The sequence below is a fragment of the Helobdella robusta genome (assembly GCF_000326865.2).
Source record: "Helobdella robusta unplaced genomic scaffold HELROscaffold_4, whole genome shotgun sequence".
Lineage (NCBI taxonomy): Eukaryota > Metazoa > Annelida > Clitellata > Rhynchobdellida > Glossiphoniidae > Helobdella > Helobdella robusta.
Genome location: NW_008704902.1, coordinates 7,088,318 through 7,101,327, shown reverse-complemented (window position 1 = coordinate 7,101,327; position 13,010 = coordinate 7,088,318). Strand labels below are relative to the sequence as shown.

General features: G+C 35.6%; 1 protein-coding gene across 1 annotated transcript; it reads left to right on the top strand.

Annotated features, from left to right (window-relative positions):
- Window positions 1-8,456: 8,456 nt before the first annotated feature.
- On the top strand, window positions 8,457-10,584 carry HELRODRAFT_162823 (hypothetical protein; the record flags this gene model as incomplete). The annotated part of the gene is made up of 3 exons (XM_009024916.1): window positions 8,457-8,506; window positions 9,948-10,050; window positions 10,387-10,584. 3 exons carry the CDS (start codon window positions 8,457-8,459, stop codon window positions 10,582-10,584), a joined length of 351 nt encoding a protein of 116 aa, XP_009023164.1.
- Between the last annotated feature and the right edge of the window lie 2,426 nt (window positions 10,585-13,010).

Sequence of the window (13,010 nt, the reverse complement as noted above, 5' to 3'; positions counted from 1 at the left end):
CATGACGCGTCTTCCTTGAAAATGTTTTATGCATCTGCAGGTAATTCTTACTTACACTGTAATTACACTACATTCTTACACACAAAACATATACACTCACACACACACACACTCACACACACACACACACACTCACACACAAACACAAATCTGCATTTGAACATCTGTCTATCTCATTGGCACCAGCTTCAAAGTCTGTTATTATTGCGTAACACGTGGTAGGGTATTGTTAAGCTACTGGAGTTGCAGTATATAATTAGTTACTTGCTTAACAACAACAATAGCAAAATTACACGTATTATAATAAGCGCTTACATTTTCAGCGCTCAATTTATTAAAACAAAATGAGAAATTCACAAATTATGATACAAAACGACAAAAAAGCTGAAATTTTAAAACACGTGTTGATTGTGTTGAGCTTATGGTTTACTTTTAAAATGATTCTTCCGGATGTTTCCGAAAGAAAACATGAAATTTAATTTTTTTTTCAAAAATGTCCCTTTTAGACAAATACTAAAATATTTTTGGTTTTGAAGTTTGTTTTAATTTTTAAATGTGTGACACTTTGTGCTATGGCTTAATCTAACAAACGTTGAATACCATTCATATTTGAAATGCAACATGCGAACATGTAGCAGCATGCCCTCTATAATAAAAAATCAAATAAAAATAAAATTTTTAATATTTCTGCAAAGTCGTTCAAGAAGCATTGAACAAAAAATTGAAATCTATCACTTTTATTTATTTTTGCTTTGGTCTTCTACTAGCGCAGAATGTGTGAAGAGTGTTCAAATAGTTTTAGGTGAAATTTTTTTCGCAAAAATTTTTCTCTGAAAATTTAGCTAATGTTTTTATGTTGTCAAAACTATGTTGTGATTCTGAATGAGAAGATGACACATTAATCAATCAGTCAGTCAGTCGGTGGGTCGGTGGGTCGGTGGGTCGGTCGGTCGGTCGGTCGGTCGGTCGGTCAGTCAGTCAGTCAGTCGGTCAGTCAGTCAGTCAGTCAGTCAGTCAGTCAGTCAGTCAGTCAGTCAGTCAGTCAGTCAGTCAGTCATTCAGTCAGTCATTCACTCAGTCAGTCAGTCATTCATTCAGTCAGTCAGTCAGTCAGTCAGTCAGTCAGTCAGTCAGTCAGTCAGTCAGTCAGTCAGTCAGTCAGTCAGTCAGTCAGTCAGTCAGTCAGTCAGTCAGTCAGTTAGTCAGTCAGTCAGTCAGTCAGTCAACCAACTAACCAACCAATCAATCATTTAATAAACCAAATAACCAACCAAATTACCAACCAACCAGCCAAATAAACAACCAATCAACCAACCAACCAAATAACCAACCAACCATCTAATGAATTCAAATCTTGATGATGGATGCGGACGGATCCAAATCCAAATTCGGATCCAATTTGCATACGAGCTTAAAACCAAAAAAGATGTTTCAAAACGAAAAAGTGTACAAAAATCAAATTTGTTTTTGTGAATAATAAACATGCGGTAGTTTTAGCTGAAACAAATAGCGAAAACATTAATGAGTTTGTATATCTATAAGTGTTTATTAAACAATCTAACATTGCATTCACTTTTTGCATGGATCGAAATTTTTTTCGATTTTTGGTTGATTTTAGACCCGTAAAATGGTGGATCCTCAGTTTTGGATCCATGGATCCGAATCTTTCCAAATCCTTAGATTCGGAACCGTCGCCGCATTCATAATTTACTCCAAGCGATAATAGAAGAGACATAGAGATAATTTATAAATAACTCTATTGAGATTAGATAGAGGAAAAGAAGTATAAATATAGGAATCGTCAGAATATAGTTGACTAGAAAAAGAAAAAGTATTAATAATAAGAGGTAGTTCAGAAATATAGAAGAGGGCCAAGGATAGAGCCCTGAGGTACCCCAAAAGTAAGAGTATAAAAGTTAGAAGTAGAATCATTAAGAACAACAGGAAAAAACCATTAGAGATATGAAAAGAAAACAAAGATAGACAAGTATCTGAAATAAAAAAGAATAATTTAGCAGCATTCAGAGAATGATCAACAATATCAAAACCAGAAAATAGTCAAGAACAAGAAAAAGAGTAAGATTATTATTGTTACTAGAGAGAAGGATATCGTTTTGAAAGATTAGTAAAGATGTTTCAGTACTGTGAGCTAGTTTGAAACCAGCTTGTGAAAGAGGTAGTAAGGAGTTAGAGTATAAATAAAAAGACAATTGATTATACACTATTTTTTCTATTGTTTTAGAAAAAAAATAATCTATATAAAAAAGAATTAATAGTGGGTTTGGCAAGGAAAAGCTGTAAGACAATTAGTAAGGACCACATCAAATAAAAAAGTGCCCATTCGTGGTTTCAATATGTTAAAGCTTATAAAAGGGTTTTAGATAGGGGTTAATTTACGTTCTTCTAATAAAATTGTTACATTTAGCAACATGGGTTTTTGTTTGAGCCTGAATGCTAGCTGTTGGATAGAGCCTGGCTATTACTCAGCTTTTTTAGCAATACCAGTTTGTTGAGGTTGTTAAAAAGTGTTCATCTGTCATTGTAAGACAATGAACGTTACTAGCTTCACAATTTAGAGTTCAAGCGGAAAATTAACAAACTTAAAAACTGTAAAAATAAAGTTTGAATGTTGACAAGCTGATCTTTATAATGTTTTCAAGCTGTACAAACTTGGCAAATTTTACGATATAAAACACGTGATGTTGTGAAACGCTCTGAAATAAGCAGTATGGATAGATGGTGTTCACTTTGTTTTTAATGAAGCGCTGTCATAAAGCACATTTAACAGGCTCTAACATGGATCTGCTTTATTACATATATATCCATGAGCAGGGGCGTCACTAGGGGGGTGCGAGGGGTGCGGACCGCACCGGGTGACACCCTCACAAGGGGTGACACCAAAATATCACTGTATATGTTTTTATGTCCCTCCATGAAATTATTCTTAGCATTGATTCAGCCTAACCCGCCCAGCGCCCAGAAATGTATTATGAATAAAATTTCTTTCGTTCAAATCATCCATTTTTGTATTCCACGTTTATACCATTTGACGTCCGAATTATTAAGCGCCGCGCACATTTAACTTGTTCGTGTCTAACATAACGTACAACAGTGTTTGTTTTGCCCACCTACTACGCGCGTGTGTTAGTCAAGTTTAAGAGAATAATCTATAATTTACTTAAAGTAAAAAATTATTTAATTTTTAATCAATTTAATGATATAAGACAACAATTCAAAGTAATTTCACAAAAGTTGATCCGTAAGTACAAATATAATTTGTTTTATTAGCATTTAAATAATTTTAAAATTTTTACATTTAATTTAACCAACCAAATTTCAAATAATTTCATTTTATTTATTTATATTTATATATTTATTGTTGAAGGATATTATATCATGCCACGTGGAGGTGGAGTTCATACAACAAAAAGGCTAAGCGGATGTCAACAAAGAAAAGCCAAAATAAAGAAAGATGAAATACTATCTACATTGCGCGGATCTATGATGCAATATGTAAAGGGATCAGATGAGGCCCAGAGTTCTTCCAAAGACACAGTTCCTCAACCACAAAATGATGAGACTAATTTATCTGATGCTGGTATGCAGTCAGCAGAGGAAAACATTAATATAGAAGAAAATAGAGCAGAACAAGATAAAGAAATAGATGAATTTGTAGCAGAAGAGTGGACTGATAATGGTGACTCTAAATATGATACTGAAAATGAACTTACGGGAAAAATTGGAATGTTTTGGATGATGCTTCTTATTGGAATATACCAATTCCAGATCAATTGCGCGTTCAAATCATCAAAAGAGGAAGTGCATATCTCCAGAACAAAGATGGGCCTTTCAGGATGTTGACGAGGCAAGATCTAAAAGCTAAAGGTGATGTTCGCCAGCTATCTAAAGAGTGGTTTTATATGGTGATGCCAAATGGTGAGAAGGTGTTGCGAACATGGATGGTTTATTCTCCCGTCAGTGAGAAATTATATTGTTTTTGCTGCCGACTCTTTGCCGTTAATGCTACAGACACAACATCCAAATTTGTTACTGGATTTCAGACATGGTGGAAAATGAGCCCGAAAGTGCCTAATCATGAGACATCCGATGCTCACTTGCATTGCTTTGAAAAATGGAAAACCTTGGAGGTGAGACTTAGAATGCACAAAACAATTGATGCAGAAAATATTGCTTTGATAGACATAGAGAAGAAAAAGTGGAGAGACATCTTGCATAGGCTGCTCGATATTACATTGTTTCTCGCCAAGCAAAATCTGGCTTTTCGGGGACACAATGAAGAAGAATCTTCATTAAATAAAGGAAACTTTCTTGAAATGGTTGAGATGCTTTCTAAATATGACTCAGTGCTAAAAGAGCACCTATTAAGATTAAAGCAAAGCACACATAAAACTAAAGCATCAGCATCTTATCTTGCACCAAATACTCAGAATGAGTTTATTCATGTCCTAGCAAATCATGTGAAGGAGAAGCTTATCATGGATATAAAATCTGCCCGGTATTTTGGTATCATGTTTGATAGCACACCTGACTCATCACACAATGACCAAATGTCTGAAATTATCAGATATGTGAAAATTCATAATAGAAAAGTTGAAGTAAGAGAAGTGTTTTTGGGATTTTTTCCTTTAAAAGGGAAAAAAGCTGCTGATCTCAGTTCTGATATTCTCGAAAATTTGGAAAGTGATGGACTCAACTTTATGATGTGCCGCGCTCAAGGTTACGACAATGCTGCGACTATGGCTGGAATCCATGGGGGTGTACAAGCCATTTTGAAAAAAAAGAACAGGAAAGCTATTTTTAATGGTTGTGTGGATCATTCTCTTAACTTGTGTGGCCAACACTCTTTTGCTGAAAATGCTTTGTGCGTGACTTTTTTTGGAACTCTTGAGACAATGTTTTCATTCTTTGCTGCTTCCACTCACCGATGGGATGTTTTAATGAACCACACTGGAGTTTCATTAAAAGATTATCAACAACACGCTGGAGTTCTCATCACGCAGCAGTAAAGGCAGTGAAAGAAAAATTTGATGAATGTGTGACGGCAATAGAAGCTCTTTGTGATCCAGGGGAAAATCTAGACACTAGAGGTACAGCCCGAGGTCTTTTACCTACTATCTGCAATTTCACTTTTCTGTGCTATCTCTTCTTTTGGTGTGATGTACTTGAAGAAGTAAATCTAACGCAGCTGTACCTTCAGACTTAAGTCTTAAGTCTTGACAAGGTGGTGACAAAGCTAGAGACATTAAGACTTTTTATGTATGAGAAGCGCAATCATCTTGTGGAGCAGGCAATTGAACAGGCACTTATAAAATCAGACCAATATGGAATTTCAGTAGAGAGCAGACCCAGGTTCAAGAAGAGGATGGCAGGCGAGCGCGAGAAGACGAGAGATGCTGGACTTACTCTGCAGGAAGAAAACAAGAGAGCGATGTATGAGTGTATTGATCGTTTCCATTCTGAACTCCAGATCAGATCAAGAGCCATCAAGGAAGTAGCAGCCATGTTTGAGGTTGTTCAAGCCAAGAGTTTGATATCTGCTACTGAAGAAGAGTTATTGGTAAACATTCCAAAATTGACCACATTCTATGATGAGTTATCAGAAATAGAGCTTTTATTAGAAATACCAAGACTGAGAAGATATCTGAAGGCAGCAGAGATTGATCTTGAAGAAGCCAAAGGCTGGTCAGTACTTGACATTTTGAAATTCATAGTTGAATGGGACTTCCTAGAATCTCTCCCATATCTCTCAGTGAGCCTACAATTATTTCTTACAATCTGTGTGTCTGTGGCTTCACGTGAGAGGAGTTTTTCAAAGCTAAAGATTATAAAGAACTATTTGCGATCTACTATGGGACAGTCTAGGCTTTCTGATCTTGCAATATTATCAATTGAAAGAGATTTGGCAAAAGAAGTTGATTTTGATGAAGTAATTAACAAGTTTGCATCTTTAAAGGCGAGGAAAGGGAAGTTCTGATTTAGTTGAGATTTAATGTGACATAAAATTTAATGTAAAAATAACAATTAAAAAAGTGACATATTTTCTATTTAGTTTTATTTCTTAAAATCTTTGATAGATCACAATTTTTTTTAAAGAATAAAAAGATCGACCTTGAATTATTTTTTCTTCTATTGTCGTTGTAAATTCATTTATAAATTATGCTAAGAATGCTGTATGTCTATGGGGTGTCATGAGAGGGGTGACACCATGAGTTACCGCACCGGGTGACACCAACCATAGTGACGCCACTGTCCATGAGCTCTATTGAATGTTTTTTTATGATGAAAATGAACTAAAAATTATTTCATGTGTACGTAAGAAGGGTAGGAAAATTTGTAACAATGCGTGATAAGAACACTGTAAAAGTCTATGAATTCATCCCAAAAAGGATATTTTTAATCTGTAAAGACAAAAATGGAAAAATATAAAAAAACGTGAAGTACTTAAGGATCAGTCTTATAAAACTTTTCAACAGCAAAGTAAGCAACATGATATGGGAATGCATCATTGTAAAAAAATGTCACATCAGTTCTGCTGCTTCAAAGCTCCTAACGAGCTTTCGCAGACGTATTGTATTTCACTTCTAATTGATTCATCTGCTAATGGTTAAAGACTCTTTCAGCATTCCTTATATTATACCATAAACGTTAAATTTTTCAAGTTCTACTATTATAATATTATAACATTCAGAGCGCACACAAGAATTTGTCAGCGTGGTTTTGAAAGAAGACATGAAGCTCTCAAGTTTCAATAATTTCCTGCCTGTCATCGGCGACATGACTTGGCGTGGCGACGTCTGTTTACGTGGCAAACAGAAATATAAACAAACATTCCATGTGATGATGACAATAGTGAAATTGATGAAGTTGATGATGAGTGTAACAGTTAATGATCCTGATATCGATGATAGAGATGATGATGATGATAAAGTGAACGATGAAGACGATGAAGAAGATGAAGAAGATAATAATGATAATAAAAATGATGGAGAAGATGAAGATGATGAAAATGATTAAAAAGATGCTCAAATGGCAATCCGTTCAATGATTGTGGTTAATTCGCGTTGACAAATGGCTCAAAGAATACGGAAAACTGTCATCACTCATGTAGGATTTTGTTGTGTAAGTAACATAAAGAAGTGTTCCGTGACCTGGGAACAAACATCATAAACTCTTTGATATCTTGATACCTGCCGTCAAGAAAAATTAGGACTGACAGCAATGAACCGTTGAGTTTTTCCACCTGATTTATAATATCAGTATAATTTTGATAAGAACGTTAGTGTTATTTTATTGTCTAAACATCTTCTGATCAAGTAATAATGTAATAATAATAGAATTAATGAAGTAACTGCCGGTAAAGTACATGGCGTTTTGAACAATTGCCTTAAATAACTGATAGACCGTTTTAAAGCGCTATATAAATGTTTCTAATAATAATAATAATAATATAGATGTAAAGAATGATAATGATGATTGCAATGATGATGAGTGTGACGACCATGGAGATGATGAATGGGGATGAGTCTATAATGGTCTCAAAATGGATGGTCTCAGAAACACTGAACGTAATGCTGGGTGTTATTTACTCTCATTCATTTGGTTCGCAAGTTTCCAAAATTGGCTTGATTGAACTAATGTTGACACAGTTTTGATTTGCCGCTGGCAACATGCAACCGCAAGTGAGGTTTATATAATGGTGCTTATAAGATAACCAATAAAACATTTTTTCATTTGATTATATTTTTTCAATAGGAATGTATTGGTTAATACAAATTAGGAACGTGGAAAGCATGAAGTTGCATCATTTAAAATCAGCTAATTCGTTGCACCACCCACGCACACCACTCTGCAAACAAGTTTGGACGATTTTTATTTGAAGAATGAATGAGATGGGCTGGATGGATCTGCAAACATTTACGAGGTCGTTTGTGTTTGTTGAAGAAGGTGCCGTGGTTCGCTGCATAACTGAATGGTTGGATGGTTGTTTAGTTGGTTTGATAGCTAATTAGTTAGTTGGTTGGTTGGAAGGTTGGTTGGATGATTGATGGGATGGTCGGACAGTTGTTTGATCGCTTGGTTGTACGAAACGGGATGGTTGGTATAATGGATGGTTGATTGATTGACGGTTGATTGGTTGTTAAGCCGATTGGTCAAAAAATAATATGTATACTTTATCTGGGACATTATTCAATACTATTCAATAATTATTTGAATTACTTTCAAAATAACTATAAAATAGTTTACATTTTCTTTTTAAAATACCAAAGCCTAAATGATGATGGTCCTATCAATCATGTTGATCCACCTGAAAACAGCTCGTACGTGTTCAAAGACACTCAAATGTGAAAACAGCCATCTGTGTACTTGAAAAGTTGACATATGTAAAATAATTTATCTATCTAATGAAATCTGTGTAGTAATTTGGAAACGAAAAAATGAACGAGAATGTCGAAATAACTTGTAACAAATGGAAACCATTGAAAATGTTTCGATCAACCAATTCAACCAAATTAAGCTAATATCGCATTTTGCTTGCACTTGTCAACTCGAAAGTTTAGAAATGCTGAATGGTGATGACGATGATGTCAACAAAGTTTTGTTTTAAACCAACATTTTGTTGCGATTTATTATAGGGCTTTTTGATTTTTTTTTAAATATTTACAACATTCCGGAAGCAAACCGCTGAAAATATCAATAAATATCAAAATTTTCATTTTATTCCTTTCAAAAAATTATTTTCCAAAAATAAAAAAAGCTGAAAATAACTGATTAATATTCTAAAATTAACAAACAAAAATGGAATTTGCTAAATTTTTATTTAAAGCTGCTGTTTAAATATTTTAATAAAAATAACTACACAAACCAAATTTTTATTAATCCAACGGAAGTTATGCTGGCGAAGTTTGAAGTGATGCCTCCGACGCGTGCTATCTAAAAAACCTTTTGTGTTGCGACCGCAAAAAAAATTTTGTCGCTAAAAAGTTAACCTTTTTTGCTGAAAATTTTAAAACATCAGTTCAACGTATGAGACGGGCGTGTTGTCGATGAAAGAAAATGCTGAAATCGTTTCAGTCACAGTTAACTAACAACATTCTCACAACGTCGAAGTGGGTCATCCGAATTTCTTCATTTTAAAAACACAGCAGAAGAACCACAACAACAAAAATAAAAATAATATTACCAGCATAGTTACAGTCCTCATCCAAAGTCTCACTAATCCACCATTACACCAACAGCTCCAACGGAACTGTTCATCTCAACTCCAACAGAAGTATTAGGAAAGAACGAAACAGTGAAAAAAAATTAATTTGCCCGGACGGGAATTAATAATTGATAATAATTATTGGAAGAAATGAGAACGAATGAAAACATGTCAGGAAGGAGAACGTGAGGCGGAGTGACGGAGCGAAGTGTCAGACATGAAACGTTCATTCATTCATTCATTCATTCATTCATTCATTCATTCATTCATTCATTCATTCATTCATTCGTTCGTTCGTTCGTTCGTTCGTTCGTTCGTTCGTTCGTTCGTTAATTCGTTCGTTCGTTCGTTCGTTCATTCGTTCATTCATCCATTCTTACTCCATCCTTTTGTCTCGTAATGTTGAAATAAAAACAGGTGATTCAATCGATCATGCATTTCATTTGGTGCCCTTTTATTATTCAACTTTTATTTCATTATTTTGATGTTACGCTGGCTGGAGTCACGTTACTTCACGACATCACTTTACGTTTCTGACGAATTATTGAGTCCGTCCGTATTCATCATTATTTTTTATCTAATTTTATACATTTTATTATTATTTTCATTATTTGTTTAATTCATTATATTATTATCCTTATTTTTTTTCATTGTTATTATTATTTTATTTGTATATTATTAATATTTATTTTATTTATTTATTATAATTATTATTATTTACTAGGGTCATCAAATTTCCACCACTACACTCCAAATCATTCTCCCCTCCAACTTTAACATGCCCCACCGCAGCCACCGACACCAAACTACAGGCTTGCAGTGCGTACGTACGTGGGGGGGGGGGTAGGTCACCACCTGCATCACGTGACATTCACTCTATCACATTCAACCCTGATGTTAACACTTTTTCACCAACTTTCCGACAATTCAAGTCAAATTTAGTTACCATTAACTACAATTACTCTACCCTAATTACCATTAATTAATTATCATTACCGTTAATTATTACCGTAAAGATTCATAAAATTCTCAATCTAACCAGCACACGTGGCTGGCATTTGAAGGTTGATGAAACACAGCAACGCAATGGAAAAATTATTCCTAATGTAATCGCATTAGGAATAATTTTTGCTTCCTCGCTCAATTAATTTCATCGCACGCAGGGTGGTGGAGTCTGCGGGCTGCAGTGTAGAGTGGAAAACATGTCCCGTGGGAGAGGTGTGGGAGTCATTTCGATTGAATCTGGAGAATCATCGTTGTCGTGTTTCATTCATTTCAGCATTAACCTCGCTATCCTCACCTCATACCGATTTATACCGAACTGTCATCTCCATCAAAATCTGCCATTCTACATCATCTGAATCATCAACTCTGAGCAACTTTTCGCCATTTTTACTTTCCTTGTTTTCATATCAGGAGTAAGTACGATCATCATCATGATCATCATCCTCACCACCACCACAACCACTATCATCACCACCACCATCATCATCATCATCATCAACGTCGTCATCATCATCATCACCATCATCACCATAACGAAACGTCATCACTGTTAGGATCATTACGAAGATTAAAATCAGAAAGAGGAAACCATCATCGTCATCATCATCGCCGATCTCCTCAATGTGATCATCATCATTATCATCATCATCATCATTATCATCGTCACCGTCACTGACATGTCTGACAAGAGAAACGTGCATTGTTATATTATTATTTATTTGCCCGCACACGCACGGAACATCATCCGCGTTGTTTTTCTATTACGTACATATGCGTAACATATGCGTAATCTATGTTTGAATTTAACACAATGTATGGCACGCGCGCGCACACACACACACACACACACACACACACACACGTTTGCATATACAAATGCACACACATGCACAACACACACACGCACACACACATATATATACACACACACACACACACACACATATATATATATATATATATATATAATGAGAATTTGTAATGTATATATGTGCTCACGTGTGGGTGTGTGTACATAATAGAATAAGTATTACAGTTTATCAGCAGTCGACATGGAAACAAGTTGAAATGTGCATCAATCCATGAATATGGAGGGCAAACAATGCACGTGAATGTGCATGTGTCATGTGAATGCATCTTATCTATCGCTGCCATACGAACATGCAGTCTCAGTGATGAGGGGTGTTCTTCTCAATCACACGGGCTGATGATGACTGTTAACTTAGAAAAACAAAAGAGGGAGTGAAACAAAATGTAAGAAACTGCTTGTGATGAACTGTTAGAAGCTGCATGACATAAATTGCAGCAGTAGGTGTGACAGTGCAGGCAGGCGTGAACATCTCGCACCAGCCACTCGGAACATTGAAAATGTTTTAAACCATTTAAGCCAGGTGCAAATGCAACTTACCGCAATTTATTCAGTGCAAATGCAGACAAATCGCTTTCATAATTGATTTATTTAAATCTATTGCCGACAAAATTTAAAAAAATTAGAAATTTTCCTTCTACAATCATTCCACAAATGCACTTGTTCAAAAAACACGTTTGTTACGCACGATTTCTTAGACACCCAGGCTTAAATCATAAAATTATTCTCGCTCGATGTGGCGCACACAAATATTTAATTGTGTGCAGTCGAGTGTCAACATAACCAGATCATAAAACACGTGCAACCAGCACCGGCGTGAATTGTTGGCAGCACTCCTAACAACACACAACATCAGAACAAACACTGCAACAACAACAGAAGCAACGACAACAACAACACACACCAGACAGCCACTACAACAACACACGTAGGCCGAAACAACTAGATCACATATCGACATCAAGAAAAACACACAACAACCACACACATCAACAACCACAACAACACACATCAGCCACAATAACAGCACATGATATTATGATTGATCATAAACACAACGTATATTGACAACTTATATATAATATAATATATATAATAACATTATATAATTATAATTATATAATAATTATATGTAATATATAACAACTTATATTAAATAATTAACAACCTCAGCGTATCATCATCGCGAGCAGCAAACACACAAACACATCACATATTGACAACCTGACAACCTCACAGCTCTTAAACACAACCTCACAAAACAACAAAAACACGCGCGACACACAACAGCACAACATCACAACGACGCGTTCGTACACAGTAATTGCGTGCTAGCTATGCAATAGTAAAAAAAAAAACAAAAAAATTTTTTGAATGCCATGAGTCATAAAACACCATCATCATCATCGTCGTCATCATCATCATCGTCATCATCATCATCTTCTTCATCATAATCATCATCGTCGCCATCATCATCATCATCGTCGTCATCATCATCATCATCACTGTCGTAATCGTTACCACAATCATCATCATCGTCGTCATCATCCTTCCTCTCTGTTATCAATATCATGATCGTTAACTGTTACATTACACTCTTCACGTGATTTGAGGTTTCATGATGACGTTTACAATCTTTCAAAGTCAGTGTCAATCAGTTTTAGTTGATCAGTCAACCGATCAGTCGGCTGGTCGCTTGTTCAGTCAGCGAGTCGGTGGGTCAGTGAGTAAGTGTGAGTGAGTGAGTGAGTGAGTGAGAGTGAGTGAGTGAGTGAGTTAGTGAGTAAGTAAGTGAGTGAGTGAGTGAGTGAGTGAGTGAGTGAGTGAGTGAGTGAGTGAGTGAGTGAGTGAGTGAGTGAGTGAGTGAGTGAGTGAGTGAGTGAGTGAGTGAGTGAGTGAGTGAGTGAGTGAGTG